Below are 16520 nucleotides of genomic sequence, written 5' to 3'. Positions count from 1 at the left end.
ACAACTGTGAGCGGTAAAAGCGATATCAGTCTCCTTTTGAACAATTTAAATGTATTATGTATTATAATACATTTATATTATGTATAATTGCCTCAGTAGGTGAAACGGAATGAAGTTTAGACTTTAATAATGCAGAAGCTTCGTTGACCAGCCTTTTTGTTTCCAATATTATTACAGTGACGTATTTGAAAATAAAAATCTCACAAATTGTAAAAACATAAATGTGACAATAAAGTCGATGGGTGTCAAATTAAACAGACTACCGTAGATTTCACAACATTTTTAATTCACAAAAAAACAAAACATGAAGCATGAAGACAGGAGGGAGAATCTCAGAGCAGGTACTGTAAACCTACAGCCAGGTAAACGTAAACTACAGTCAAAAGTGCTCGTGCATCAGGAGAGACAAACCTCCAAACACTGAAAAACAATCCAATGTTCTGCAACAAATAAACAAAACAAAAAAATACTTTAACTACCAAAATGGTAACATATGGCAAAATATTTGACCACAAGCACATTAGCTGGGTTGGGTAAGGTTCTTAAAACAGAGAAACCTCTTAAAAAATAAACCGTCTTTATTTAACCTATATAAAAAAATATTGAGGGATGTTTTACCCATCAAAGAACACTGGCTCTCAGAAGAACCCTGACCTATTCCCCTGCCTTCCCTTGAGAGATGAAATCACCAATCACTCACAGTATTAGTACAAACGTTGGTTACTGGTCAGTTTCCAGTGCTTTGAGTGGTTCTATGAAAGGCACGGCAGTTTTTGTCAAACATACATTTTCATAAAATAAAAATAAATCCGTCTTTCCGTACATAAACAAGCCATACTACAGTACAGAAGGGGGGGGCATGGGGGACATTCAGTCGAGTGCAGTAGTATCTATATACATGTATGGAGTGGACATCCTGACAGTGGACAGTTCAGCCATAGAACCAGGCAGCAGTCTCAGTGGTCTAGTGGTTCCGAGAGAGCGTCTGCAACCAAAAGGTCACAGGTTTGATTCCATTGCCCTGTTTGAAGTGTCTTGAGCTCCCATGTACAGTATGCACATCAAGCTGGAAGTCATAAACACCTGAACATTTTCAATGTAAACCCACTTTTCTGAACAGTAGTGGTCTTTTTGTACCTGGGCCCCTAGTAGCACTGGGTTTCCTTTCTTTATTTAATCCGTTTTTAGTTTTTCTAGACTTTTTTTAAAACCGTTTTTGTTTCTCAAACAACACAAATGTGATAGTGACAGGGAGAGAGAGGGTCAGGAAAGGCAGGAGAGGACGACATGCAAAAAAGAGCCTCGGGTCGGACTCGAACACGGGACAGCGGCGCGAAGGGCCACCACAGCCCCACCAGTATGGTATGTGCTCCTACCAGATGAGCCACTGGGGGTGCCCCAGTACTGCTGGGTGTCTAACCAGCAGTATCAATGGTATAATAGAAAACTAGCAGTATACCATTAGCTCCAGTATGCAATGTCCAGGTTTGGAGAACACTAAAGCATCACCGTGATGTAACATCAGTGACCACCAGAGGGCGCTGCAGGTCCTGGCAGGGGTCCTTGTGTCTCAGTCTGAACAGCAGTTCCTCTTTCTCCTGACACAAGTTCTGATTGACAGCAGTGTGCCTTTCCAGCGCCACCTGCAGGGCCTGTTGCTCTGTTATCTGCTGCCTGAGAAACGGAAGAAAAACGACTTTTAAGATATTACACAGACAAAAATTCTAGAGAGATATATACTATACTCTATTCTGTTGTACAGATATGTACTTTATTCTATTGTACTCAGAGATGTACTTTATTCTATTGTAGGCTACAGCTTGTCCAACAGCATAATGTGTTAAAACTGTGCAGGACAGCTAGGGACTGGAGATTCAGAATTTTGTATAAGTTGCTGCTCTAATTGAAATTGCAGTGACAATTATTTATAAGAATATAAATATGATATAAATTGTAAACCTATTGTTACAGTAAATTATATATTTGATATGGCTATAATCTAGATTTATTTACATACTTGATGAGAGTTTGGTTCTTGTTTTTTTGAACCGTTAGATCTTCATTCTGCTTAAGAACATTATCGATCTGATCCCGCAGAGCCTGATTGTCCTCCTTCTGGAAAACGACACACACACACATGAAAATAGAAGAAAAGACTAAATGAGAGACCTTTATTACTGATAGACCTATATTGATCCTGCGGGGCAATCACCAGCGAAGGCACAGCAATTTGAGATACAGATACAAATGAAAGAAAAGTATTTTTGTAAAGGTGTAGTTAATTATTCAATGTGTAACACTAATTTGTCATTTAAGCCATAAGTTAATAGTTAAAGTGCAGTTTCAGTTTGTTACTGTAATTAATGTAAACATAACTACAAAGTCAAGTGCTTTATGACATTGATACACAAAAGCATTTGATTGGGTTTCAAGGTACGGTATAACATTGCCATAGAGGAAACCAAATGCTGTTCATAGTGGCCAGTCACAGTGCGTCTTCTCCGGGACTTATCAATTCAATTAAAAGAAGATGTATTGGCATGAGAAAACAAACGTTTGCATTGCCTCTGATAGGCCTACCGAATATCTCCTGTCTGTCTATGGTAGTTAAGATGCAGGCTGCTAGTTACAGAGTTGTTGGGGCCACCCACCAGTGCTGCCATGTGTTGAAGTTTGATTTCTTGCTCTCGCACGAGTTCAGACTTCATCTCTATCACAAACAACAAGGATTCAAACTGCTTTTCCCAGAATTCACCTCGGTTGCCATGTGCCTGAAAGATAGAGTAAACATTTACAGTAGAAGGTTAAATGAACACACACACACACACACACAGTCAGTCACACACACACACACACACACACACACACACACACACACACAGTCACACACACAGTCACACACACACACACACACACACACACACACCCACCCCACATACCGGGATGTTTCTTTGAAGGTCTTTTGTAAAAGATGATTGCTGAACTCGTTTCTTCAGCTGTTGAAACTCCTTCAACTCACAACTCAACACATCTACCTGCTCCTAAACACACACGCATGACATATACACACACACAACAAACACACAAGGTCAACAAACTCATTTGACAGAAAACTCTCCTGACCTTACAATAATTGAAAATATGAATAAAACGTGTCTTAAAGGGAAACTTACCTTATTTCAAATCTAATTCCCATTGTTCGGTTGTAAGGAGATATAGTGTGACAAAATACCCTATGCTTCTGTGTCCGTTAATGTCATGAAACGTGGACATCAGACATGTCATCGGGTGTAGACAGATGACAGACAACAAAATACACTGAAGACATACCTATAGTAGGGCATTCTTCAGAATCTTCACCACACGTACATCTCCTCAAATCAGACCAATGGGATTTAGGTTCAAAATCAGCAACGTTTCCCTTTAATATTAAATGATCCACTGGCGGTTGACACTCAAACAGAAGATGTACTTGCATTGCACGTTTCATACCCAAATGCAACTCATGTGATTTCTATAAGGCATTAAAAATACAAGAGGAATGAAATAGTATGAACTTGTACAACAACGCATACAGTACACAACACAACACACACTAACTCTAACCGAGGTTAGCATATCCATTGTCTGGACAATACAAGGTCAGACAATTAACAATCTTTACTTCTTTAATTGAATCCTCATCAATTATCATTAAAAAAAAAGGATCCTGAAAAAAACCTGATCAGACATAGTGTATATTTTACCTCTGGTGTAAATAGCAGAGAGACAGACAGACAGGTAGACAGACAGGTAGGCAGACAGACAGACAGACCTTCAGGACACCACTCTCCTCATCATGTAGTTTCTGGAGCTCTGCGGGTAACAAACAACTTTAATTATTATAAATAGCAGGAGAAATAATATAACATTAATATTAACCCTGTGGGCTCGTATAAAGCCTCAGGGAGCTGAACACCCCTGCCTTACATAGTTCCGGGTCACCCGGAAATGATGTCAGGCTTGATGATGTCAGCGTGTATGGCTGTATGCCTTTTTGGTAACAAGTGTTCATGTACGTGGTTTATGTGGAGATGCTCGTGTCAAATGTACGCGAGTCAGAGAGTGTCATGAAGCTGGTCCTGAACCTGGCTTAACCACTTAAAACCTATATGGTTGACTGGAGTACCTCAGGGCTCTATAATAATATTTTCTATTCTGTTATTGTGGGGAAAGCCTCTGCTGAAAATAGCCGATCGACAAGCTCGCAACGCTGCGACGCGTTGCGAGCTTGTTGATCCGCCATTTTCTGTGAAAAACCTCCCCACAATACGGGGTTTAAGTGGTTATTATGGCGTGGTAGAACTCCCTTTCTTCTTAATGTTTGTAAGGCCCATATTCCATACGTAATTTAAAGGAATATTTAATAAAATAAATAAATAATAAATAAACATTAAAATATATGAAAAATAAATGAAAAAAAGTAATGGAAAAACCACGACCCCCTGGGGCTGTGATTTGTGATTACGTTTTTGAGGTTTGCTCCCTGTATATAATCATCATGCCATGATTGCCATCATAGGACAAACAACTACACACTAGTGTCTACGATGAATCAACAGTGAGTCATGTTCATACTTGCATGTGAACCTTTTCCTGTCAGCTACTTCCATGTATAATTTATATATTTATGTATGTTTGGATGCTTCTGGGCCTCGCCTGTCATCACCCCTGGTTTTAGCATCACAGTGGCATGAATTGTGGGCAACTGCCTAAAGTCTGAATGTGCACATCAAAAAGGCTGTGACAGAGCCGATTATACAGAGGGACAGTCCCCGAGAGTCATGAACTGACTTATCGGGAACAGATATCAAAGTCTGAGTCTGCAACAGATTGTGCCAACGTGTTATCAAGTTAATGTGATGTTAGCAGTCTGGCTTACTCACAGCTGTACTATTCTTTTTTTTGCCTGATGGTGACTAACTTTACACAACACTTCAATTATAATATTGAGAATAAGTAAACATATATTTCAGTATCTAGCCAACCAAATTAAAATTGAAAGACCTTTTCCAAATGAGTTTATTTTTTATTTATCAACTCTACTTTTTTGTAGTTTGCCAGTCCACAACAATGAAACTCGTTGCAAAAACAAAAATGTAGAGACCAGCGGTGTGGACTGCCATTTGGACATAATGGTTGAGAGTAGTTTCAGTTGCAAGGAGTTGCAAGCAGTTGCATTAATGTACATGGACTGGACCTTAATTTACACTGACAAGTGTGTATTTTTGTTGGGATTCTGATCACCAGCAGTGATCTCAAAGCACTGACAGTGATGAGACTTGCATGCTCTGCAGCGACCTACAATGGGTCAATTCAGACCTCTGCAACTGGTTGCTGGTTGCAACGAGTTGCGTTGCGAATCATTGGTGTGGACTGGGCTTAACACACACATGCCGTTTAGAATGTGTGTGAGACTAGTAGTGTTATTTCTTCTCAAATATCTATCTGTCTCACTCTCTAGATATCCATCCATCCATGCTTGTTTTCCTACATTTTGAAGGCCTTGAGGAGAAAGAATCCTCAACTGAATAGAGAAAAAAAAGCAGAAACTCCTCCATGACCTCATTTTACTCTGAAGGCTGTTGTCATAGCAACTTTGTTGTTTTGTTGTTTACCTTCTATGTTCCTGTGGTGCTCCTGTGCCGTTTTCTGGTTCCTCTGCTCTTGCACAACATGGAGCTCAGCAGCTGTCTCTGTCTTTATCTGAGATGAGATTACATTCATATGATCAATCAGCAGTGGTGGACAAAGTATTCAACCTCAGTAATAGAGTCAAAGTATAGATACTCCTCCTCAATGTACATGTCTTAAGTAAAAGTTAAAAAGTATTCAAATATACAAATTACATTTTCATTTGAATATCAATGGCTGCTGTATTGAAATGTATGTAGACATTGTCACAATTTTTAATGCCTTTCCAGAAATGTTCAAAAATATAAATAATACTGAAAATAGCAGATCATAACTAGGGTTGGGATTCGGAACCGGGTCCATTTCAGACCCGGTTCCGACATTGCGGATCCGGAGCCGGTTCCATCGTTTTTTTATTAACGGTTCCCCAAACGGTTCTCATCAGTCGTCATTTAGCTCCGCTGTGTCTGTGCATGCATGCAGAGCCAAATTACTGGGGTGACGTCTACTACTTGACATGAGTAGATTAATCGTGTGACTCGTGTAGGCGTATTGATTTTGAGATGTTTCCTCAATGTGGACGTGCAACTGGTGCAACAACCTTTGCAGGAAACTATGGCATCGCATTTATTGCACTTTGCGATGAGTGAGTGAGTGAGTGGGGCGGATACCACTGTTCTGTGCATTCAGCGAGCGGTCACCGCCGCGGAGCGAGTGTGGTTAACAGAGCGGGAAATGACTCTGAGGCTGAGCACGCAAAGTGCAATAAATACGATGCCATAGTTTCCTGCAAAGGTTGTTGCAACTTGCACCAGTTGCACCACGTCCACATTGAGGAAACATCTCAAAATCAATCAACTATAGAGCCATGAATTAAATAAAAATCAATTTGTCTGCACTTATTTTTACAATTTATAAGCAACTCAACTGCTTTTGATTTGGCTCTAAATTAATCGCGCAACTGTTGAGAGCCCAGCCTTTAGGTGCATATATACCTCCATACATTGATTACTTTATAAACAGTTTGCAGAGAAAAGCACAGGGACGTAGCCTACAGTTCAATACAAGGTCTGCTAAGAGGATTTAATAACCCAAGAAAGCACTATGGCTTGTTTCCATTAGGGTAACTGGGGTCCTTCATATTAAATTAATCTGAACATTAAAGACACAACATTTGTCACCACAACAATATCATTATTGCAAATTGTACTTTAACATTAATAAACAGTACAAATTGCAACAATGATATTGTCGTGGTGGCTAGCTGGTGGTGGTGAAGTTTAAATAATAGTGCCACCTCATAATTGTAAAGTGCAAATACAATAATTGAATTTGTGTTTATTAAGTACTTGGTTAGGTATTATAGCATAATAATATAAGCATAATATATGTCAGAAAAAAGGGGGAAAAATAATATTAGGAACCGTTAAGGGAACCGTTAGAGGGATCCGGTAAGGATCCGGAACCGTTAAAATCCTAACAAATCCAACCCTAATCATAACATGTCGACTCGTGAGCTTGAGTACTACAGAACTGTACTTTGTCTATGTGGCGTGATCTAGGTGCCGTCTGTATCAACCTTGTTAGTCATATGCTCAGTAATATATATATATATATATATATATATACTCTCCTACACATTATATATATATATATATATATATATATATATATATATATATATAACCAGTAAACTGTAAAGTAACCTACATATATTCAGAAATCTGTTCAGAAACATAATTTATGTATAGTAATATGTACAGTCAGATGTTCATTAATCAGTACAGTAATTGACAGGGGGCGGGGCATTCGAGCATGGGGCTAAATATGTATATTTTATAGCGATTTATTATTTACTATAGTCCTACTAGACCCCAAGAAATTACATCTGGCCACAAAAGATCACAGGATCTACTGAATGTGAAGGTAGCCTACTGGGGGGAAGCCACACTGTGTGTCATAGCTCAATATGTCAGTTTGCCACATTCAGTGGATCCCGTGATCTTTTGTAGCCAGATGTAATTTCTTGGGGTCTAGTAGGACTATAGTAAATAATAAAAAAAGAAATCGCTATAAAACAAAATTGTAAAAAAAATAAAAAATACATGTTTAGCCCATGCTCGAATTCCCCCGCCCCCCCCTGTCAAAAACAGCTAAAATCCCTAAACCGAAAGAAAGCAGCAAATGAAAATATTTTACTTTCTCTAATAACAACCTAAAACATGAACCTTGGTTGAAAAAAAACTAAAGTTGTCCTTTAATTCTGGTGCGGTACACAGAAGTAAAAATGTAACCAGGGTTGAAATCAGTGTCCTGGAGAATGTCACGCTCTGTCAAAAACATTGCAGAGATTCCTCAGATTCCATCACATGCCTTATCAGTATTTAGCTTGTTTTATGAAACAATTTAAAAACTGACCAGGCTACTCTCCTACAGAAAATAAATAAATCCAATGCAACACAATGTGTTGCAATGGACACAACGTGTTGCCGCTGGGTGGTGGCTGCGTGTGCAATGTAGTCGTTAGGTAATTTCTAAGCCTGGGAATTGTATAGTTAATATGTAGGCGGAGATTTTACATTCTTACTCTTTATTAATTTGTACTTTTTCCACCTTCAGTTGATGCTTCGTTAACGATTTTAGTAAAATGCCCAGTAGTGCTACACGATTCTTGCTCAAATGTGAATCTCGATTTTTGCCCAGTAGTGCTACACGATTCTTGCTCAAATGTGAATCTCGATTTTCCTCCACAAGAATTGAGATCACAATTCTTGCACGATTACATTTTTTCCCTTGAAAATATATTAAAAAAAAAAAGGAAATCCAACTAGTGCTGCACGATAGGTGTCTCAATCACTATCTTTTTTCTATCAAATGTGGTATTTATTTATGTTTTTACATAGATTATTAGCACAATAATTTATGTAAACTTCTGATGTTTTAGTAACATTGTTTTAAATCTAAACCTATGTTCTTGCTGTTCTACATACTGTACAGCCAACCAGTTGAAGAAATCAGACAGATTGAGGCTTTAACCTTTGCATTATTTGCAATATTCCAAACCTTTAGGGTTTAATAGAAGATGCTTCTGAACATGTATTCTATTGCTAGTTTGACCACTTCAAATACTCTTTAAACGTAAAACAATGAATAGACTAAAATAGATAATCTACAAGCTCTGCAGTGGTATGGGCCTGAGCAGCTCATACAGTGGCGTAGTACTGGTTGTACTGGGACCTCACCTTGTCAAGAATACTTTGGACCAATGAGCACAGCTCTCCGTGGGCGTGACCCTTCAGTAGCTCTGCCCTATCCTGTGTTCCGTTGGCCAACAACACTTCCTTCAGCACCCTCACCTGCCAATCATACTGCTTTTCTACGTTACCTAATGGACAGAAGGGCAGACATACAGTAGGCAATAAATCCATCTTTATAATGCTCCCTCATATCATGCTGCCTTGGTCACGTGATTCTAACATGAATAAAGCCATATAAAACCACATTATTAAACCATATAAGAACATTAAAACATACTGTATAAAATACACATTAAACCATATTTAAACACTAAACCACATAAAAATGTGTGGCAACAACTTTCAGCCAGCCAGTTTGTTTAACGGCACATGGTGGCGTTACAGTCATTTCTGTTTTCTTCTCCTGTTCAGATCCTAGATCCACTGTGTGCGATCCATTACCTCCGTTTTCCAGATCCTAGATCAAACATTATAATCAACTAATTGTAAGGAGAATGATTATATTTTTTCATGTTGGCCTCATTTATATGCGGCCACATTTATATTAAATTATCAAAGTTGTGATGCAGGTTCTTTGTGTGTGTGGGCACAACTACACCTTCGCCGCACAAAACGCGTCGTCCAGGTGTCTCTTCCGGGCATCGGCAAAAAAATGAAAAGCTGTGTGTGAGAGTAATTTCCATCCACCAGCTGTTTAAAAACCAGGAAGAGATGCCTGCTCTAAGCTGTCGCTTCTTTGCACGTTTATGTGCTCACGCTCAGTGTGTGTGTGTGTGTGTGTGTGTGTGTGTGTTAAAAACACTACATATACCAGCTATACACAGGCTTCTCACACATTTTTGAAATATTTTGAAATGAGAAAAATCTTTTTCCAGTCCTGGAAAAGGTTTGGAATGTATCAAGGGTCCTGGAAATATAGTTGGCTATGCATTGTTATTGTCTATTGATTTAGTTAATAAAAACCTTTTCCAAAACGTGTACAGTATAACATTACACAAAATATGTAACATAAGTCGTTATTTGCCAAACGGGCAGCATGATTGTAGCTTAATGTGTATCAGTCCAGTTAGTAGTACGTGACAAAAATAACAGATCTACAAGCTCACATAGGATTAGCCTGGCTCCAGCCCTGAATCGCTAGCCACAATTCAGACTGAGTGTCAGGCTACCCTAGGATAGGTGGTGTAGCAAAATATTTGGAAAACATTTTTGAATAGAATTATAGCATTCTATATTCTATGCTTCATTGTTGCTACACTGCCTGTCTTTGGGCATTGCACATAGGAGTAAGAGACTCATTATTGTGCTGAATGATTGTTATATAGGCCTGGAAATTGGGTTAAATATTATAGAAAAGTTTTGGAAATTCATTGGTAAAAATCTGTGAACTATAGAGGGGCCTATAGACTGTGTGCATAATTGTATCGTTTCACACAATGAATTGTTTTGTGATTCACATTTTTTTTTGTTATTAATCAGGCCATGCACATAATTCATTTTCTGTAAGTGCTCATATCAACCTGACCAAGTTTAATGCAATGAAACTGTCATTATAGAATATAGGAGTGTTGTGCCTTGACAGACAAGGACATCGGATGCATTCCCACCTTAAATATGCACGTCAGACTGTATGACACTACCAATATTTCAGTGACAAAACCTCTGCACCAAGAACTGAAGGATTATCTTCAAGATCTGCTGAACCGTGGGTGGATTTCAGAGTCAATGTCACCCACTATCACATGCATGCAAAGAATGCCTTTAATATTTATTGCTGAACATCCCAAACAAAGTACTACGGTTGTCAGTGCCTTGACTACATTTTGTTTCTGAATAGTAGGCTACTGAAGTCTGCAGGCTACCAGCTAGGGAGGGAACATTATCAAATGGCGACCCCTGGGGTAGTCCATCAACACAAGTCCACATGACCAGCCAGCCTGTAAAGTGTGGATTCACCACTGACTTCACTAGCACTGGGTGATATGGACAAAATGTATCAAACATGTTTGTGATACCACATAACTTGACATCGATTTTGTGACGATATGATAATATCCATCGTATTGCGATATTTTTTTATTCTAGACACTTAATTCACTTCATACAATTAATAAATCAATTATTCAGGTAGAAATAAAATTTCTATAATTTGGTGGTTAAAAAAACAATTCATTAGAGACCTTTAAGTGAATTAATTTCAAACCTATATAACTAAAACAAAATATACCTCCCAGCGCACACATGCACACACATGCCTCACCTCCACCATCCTGATGTTTGACACCTCTCTGTGTCTTCTCTCCCTTCTTCCCTTTGCTTTTCTTCTGATGAAGAGAAGAGGGAAGAAGAACATTAAATCATTGTAGATTTTTTTAAATGACTCAAGTGTATTTAATACTGGTAGGACAGAAAACCAGCAATAGAGGGTATGCGCATGCTTAAAGTGAATGGCACATCGAGTGGCAAAGCAACAGGCATAGTGAGTTTAACATCGTTTAATGTTGTTTAATGAAATCAGATAGGACTTTTCTGTTTGGATGCATGGGCTGTCAAGGCCAGAAAGTAGTTTTTTGCCACTCAGTAGGCATTCCTGCATAACTTCCCGGTTTGATGATGATGTCACACGCATGCTCTCTATACTAGAGGTTAGGGCTGGGCGCAATAACCACAATACTAGAGTTGTGTAAGGCATACCGCGTTATCGACTTTTTATCCCACTTTCGACTTTTGTAACCCATTTTTCACCTGGTGCCTACTTGAGGTCTTGGTAGAATAGTAAACCAGCTGTACTAGGGGTCCTGGTAGAATACTAGCTTCAATAGACAGCTAGACTTTTGAAGGTCTTGGTAGGACAGAAAACCAGCGGTATTAGGCTTGTAGGATAGAAATCAACAGCACAACTGAAGATCTTGGTAGCACAGAAAACAGGCAGTACTAATGGTTCTGATTAGAGAGTAGCAAATAGCAGTGGGTGTGGTTTTCTGGTTCCCCTGAAAACCGGCCATTCATTTTTTCCCATAGAGATTTACTAAAATATTTACATAAATTATTTTAAGCCTATAACTAAAAAACAATAGCCGGGCCCGGGGAGCCACAGGCCCAAAAGCTCAACGGTTAAGGATTAACCTGTGATGTCATGACATACATTTTATTTGTGTTTTTTCTATTCACTTGGTCATTAAGGTCCACAGAATGAGAATGCTGACCTTTTAGGCCAAGGAGTGTTTTTCGTGCAAAACTAATGCTTGGAATGGATTCAGAATCATGAAAACCCCCTAGTTTGACATGTCACATGCTACTTAAAGTATGATGAATTTTGCCTTATATTGGTTGTCTATGGAGGGTTATACAAAAATGGCCATAACTTTTTTTTCCTCGCAATATTTCCGGCAGAGCAGACCTCTCATTCGGTGGACCTTAATCACATGGATGCACCTGGGCCGTATCCTCAGTGATGTATCCCAAGGTCATCGGGGTTTCGGGTCTCTCGAACATCATAGTCCCATTAGGGCAAGACCAAGGCCACACAAACCGTTGCTCCAGAACTACTCTGCCAGGTACACAGTCTATTCCTATGAGTCACCATAAATAGAAGAACTACAGTATAACTAAAAAACATCACATGGATGCACCTGGGATGTATCCATCCTCAAGCTCATCTGGGTTTCGGGTCTCTCGAACATCATACCCCTCACTCAGGAGGTGACGCAGCCGGGGTGATGTCCCAGTAGCTACCCTCGATCAGTCCCATTAGGGCAAGACCAAGGCCACACAATCCATTAAAATCAAGCCATCCAGGATCCTGGTGAACCATGCTCAATATGTTATGTGGTTTTTTGTTTTGTTTTGTTTTTGAGTTATTTAGAAAAGCAATCATAATACAACATTATAATCAGCGATTCAAGGATTACACAGGAAAGTCCAAAAACGTATTTCCACTGAGGTCCTCTCACACTGAACGGAAAAATACTTTAAAATACATCACACAAATACATAACAGTACATATACATTACATACACAACACAACAAGTACGTCCCTATCCATCCCTCTAAGATGACCCTTTATAGGGGAACCTTTTCCAGTAGCCATTGTTTAGTCTTCTATTTAAATGTCCTCAAATTGGAGGTCAGTTTAACACTGGTTTCCAGGCTGTTCCACTGTGTGGCTCCTATGTAAATGAATGAGCCTTTCCCCACTTTACTTTTAAAAGCACCACATCTGCAATACTGGCTCTGGTGAAATGGTCGTGTACCTCGTTTACCTGCCTGAAACATGTTCTTAAAACTGTTGGGACCTCTCCATTTTTAATTTTATGGACCATGTTTAGTCTAGCCATTGTAACCTTGGCTTCGACTGGGAGCCAGTTCAGCTCTCTGAACTGGTTCCTTCCTATATGGGTTCTGGGTTCCATCCCTAGTATAACCCTGATCAGTCTATTTTGAGCTGACTGTATCTTTGTTTTAAAAGACTTAATCAAGCCCTCGAACCACGATGTACACGCAAAAGTGGCACAGGATAAGGGAGTTGGCCACCACTCATTTTGTCTCCCTATCCATGTATCTTGCTGTTCGAGCTAGAAACTTAGTCAGTTCCGGAGACCTTGTTTAGCACCTTGCTGGCCATACTTCGGCCGTCTAAGTTACCCTCCAAAATACAACCCAGGTATTTCACTGATGTTTGAGGACCACCTATTCTACTGAAGTCACTGTCAGAGGTGCAGCGCTGCATGGTCCCAGGAATCAGGATATAAGTGAAATGTAGTATATCATAAAATGTAATAGACATTATTATTATATTTTTTTTTTACAGAATCAAAGGTTTTATGAGTATGAACCACCAGGATCCTGGATGGCTAGGCTTAAAATAATTGATATAAATATTTGTGTAAATCTCTATGGGAAAGATTAATGGACGATTTTTCAGTGGAACCAGAAAACCATGTCCACTGCTATGCCCTATACTGGTGTCTTGGTACTAGTAGAGAAACCAGCAGCAGTACAGTACAAGAGGAGGATCTTAAGGACCAGTTAAACAGTTGAGATCATCATGAGTAAACTACCCATCTATAAGATAGTGTCCAGAAACATCTCCAACCGCAATTTGACTCATTCAATTCCCAAATATTCATTAGAAAATGTACTTTACTTCAATATAAGAAAAAAACGTTTTAAGAGGAAAAGTATGTAAAGTCCTGCTCTGTGCCTCCCAGCCCACACAAGTAAAATACACAGACTGCTGCTTTCATTAGCCTTTACTACTCTCTGTTTAAAGAAAGGAGGAATTCAGTTTTTAGTGTTTATACAATGGGGCGTGCGTGTGTGTTCCTGTCCATGCTCTCTGTACAACTTACTCCCATGTCCAAAGCTGTACTGTACATTAAAGAGGCCCCAGTGTTAACAAGCTGACTTGTCCACTTACTATTCTCTCTCTCTCTCGTGTCTATCTGTCTGTCTGTCTGTCTCTCTCTTCTCTCGCTCTCTTTCTTCAATGGGGCTTTATTGTCGTGGGAAACATACATTACCTTGCCAAAAGCAAGTGTGAATCATTCAGTCACACATGCCCCCCCACCCACCCACACACACACACTTCGAAGAAAGAATTGTAAGGTGAACTGACAGCAAACTGTGTCCGTTTTCCTTCAATGTGTCAAATATATCACACAGCTGTTAAATCTAAAATGGAACTGACCTGTGTAAAGAGTGTGGATGTACTATGTATGGATGAATGAATGACAGGTCCTGCTACAACACAAAAAGGTTCTAGACAGCAGCTGTCAGTCAATGGGAAGTTTAATCGGCAGTCTGATAGTCATAAACAGAACGTAAGACATTAGCCAAACTGTCTAATGGGACTGTTGAATTAAATACTGATTGTACTATTAAATATGTAAGTAAGAGATATGAATTGCAGTATTAAATACTGACTATAGTGTAGACTGCTGCATGACCAGACTAGTAGAATACAGATTTACTGTAGTAAATCTAAAATAAAAGAAAAAACGAACATAAAGTAACCAGGTTTCTGATAAAAATATATTCCCCCCCCCAATAAACACTCAATATTTCATTGAGATAGCCTATGTATACTATAGGTAATCATAAGAGAATTGCATTTAAAGTCTAATGTTTAAATGAAAATGTGATTGGAAATCGTATAAGCTCAGTGGAGGAGGTACATTGTTGTGTTATTTAAATATATCTAGTACTATGTGGTGTTCATGATATCATATCATTGATATGTCACTCGTCTGTACATGTCCTCTGCTCAAAGCAATACAAATAGCCTACAATAAAATAAACCGGTTCAATCTGACAAACAAACCAACAGTTGCAGATTCCTTTATTATTTGTTAATGTAGTTTGTTTTGTAGGATATAACTTGTAGAGTTGTCAGATTTCACAACAATAGCCTACTTTTGTTTGAAACCAGCGTAGAAAAATAAATGAAGAGGGTGAGATTGGAAACAGATGTTTAACAAGTTAAGTTGTTAAACATCAGACAATTGTCTGTTTTTGTTTCTTCTTGTTTCGTTTTAACATAAAATAAAATAACCGATTATGCCGTCGTTGTGGTGCTCAAATTAGACACACACAAACACACATACACACACTAAACCACAAACAAAAAAGTAATGTTTGACGAAGGTAATTTTGTAACAAACATTCTATGCACGTTTCCTCTAAATACAGGGCCATGCGGTGACAGTCTGTTATTGAACCTCCTCTATGTGGCACTAAAACTAAATACAAATTACAATATATCTGTTAAATATGTCTACTGTCAACTTTGAAGCACATACCGTGCTATGGTTGCAGCCCATCGCTCCTCTTCTTTACTCTCTGACCTTCTTCTTTCTCTCTCCGTTATGATCAAACTTTCCCAAACACACAACTGACCCCTCTCCGCCCTGAAACAAACTGTGTGCGCAGCAGAGAGCAGATCTACAAACCATTCGTCAGACTGCTTACCGTTGAGTTTGGGAAAGTTGAATGCCCGTAGATCTGCGTCACCGCGCAGCGGCGTGCCCATTGGTAGCTTGTGTGATTTAAAACGGTTACCGTAATACTCCAACAAGATCCGCAATGTTCAGACAAAAATGAAGTTATTATGCAATTGACCTGAAAACCTTTGGACAAAAATAACTGGTTTAATTTGTTTTACAAGTAGTCAATTATGCAGTCCCACTCTATTGTATCCGTTAGGATTCTTCTTCTGCCCTTTAAAGAAAAGGTATCATTCTGGGTGTCTGGGTGTTTAACCACTTTAGCTGATCTAAGCTCACAATCACAACCCGTTGTGAGCTTGTAGATCAGCTATAAGTAATAATAATCTTGAATTTTTAGAAAAAAACACATGTTGACATCTCTCAGACCATATTATGTTGGTTTGCTAGCACATTTTCTGTGGATCATTCATTTGGGACAAAATTTAAAAAACTGACATATAGTTTTGGTAATTCAAGTTCAACATTCACTTTTCCAACAGTAGTAGAATAATGTTTAAGCTATATCAGAGCTAGATAAAAAAAATAACAAGCAATAGGAATTGTAGGAGCTGAGGTATAACATTTAGTTTGACTCTGTTCCAC

General features: G+C 38.9%; 1 protein-coding gene across 2 annotated transcripts; it reads right to left on the bottom strand.

Moving 5' to 3' along the window:
* Nucleotides 1-268: 268 nt before the first annotated feature.
* On the bottom strand, nt 269-15895 carry ccdc69 (coiled-coil domain containing 69). Of its 2 annotated transcripts, none has more exons than XM_079499984.1 (9): nt 15732-15895; nt 11191-11251; nt 8916-9058; nt 5658-5745; nt 3815-3855; nt 2940-3041; nt 2652-2771; nt 2018-2115; nt 269-1674 (listed from the first exon to the last, which is right to left on the bottom strand). In XM_079499984.1, the coding sequence occupies exons 1-9, from the start codon at nt 15750-15752 to the stop codon at nt 1506-1508; spliced, it is 843 nt and encodes a 280-aa protein (XP_079356110.1). In that variant the 5' UTR covers nt 15753-15895; the 3' UTR covers nt 269-1505. The 2 variants fall into 2 exon arrangements, with proteins under 2 accessions (XP_079356110.1, XP_079356109.1); XM_079499983.1 differs by having other exon boundaries at nt 11191-11254; nt 15732-15894.
* Nucleotides 15896-16520: the final 625 nt, after the last annotated feature.

This window comes from Electrona antarctica, assembly GCF_951216825.1.
Source record: "Electrona antarctica genome assembly, chromosome: 1".
NCBI lineage: Eukaryota > Metazoa > Chordata > Actinopteri > Myctophiformes > Myctophidae > Electrona > Electrona antarctica.
Note: the sequence above shows the minus strand (reverse complement) of the source record. Positions and strands in the feature narration are given on the sequence as shown.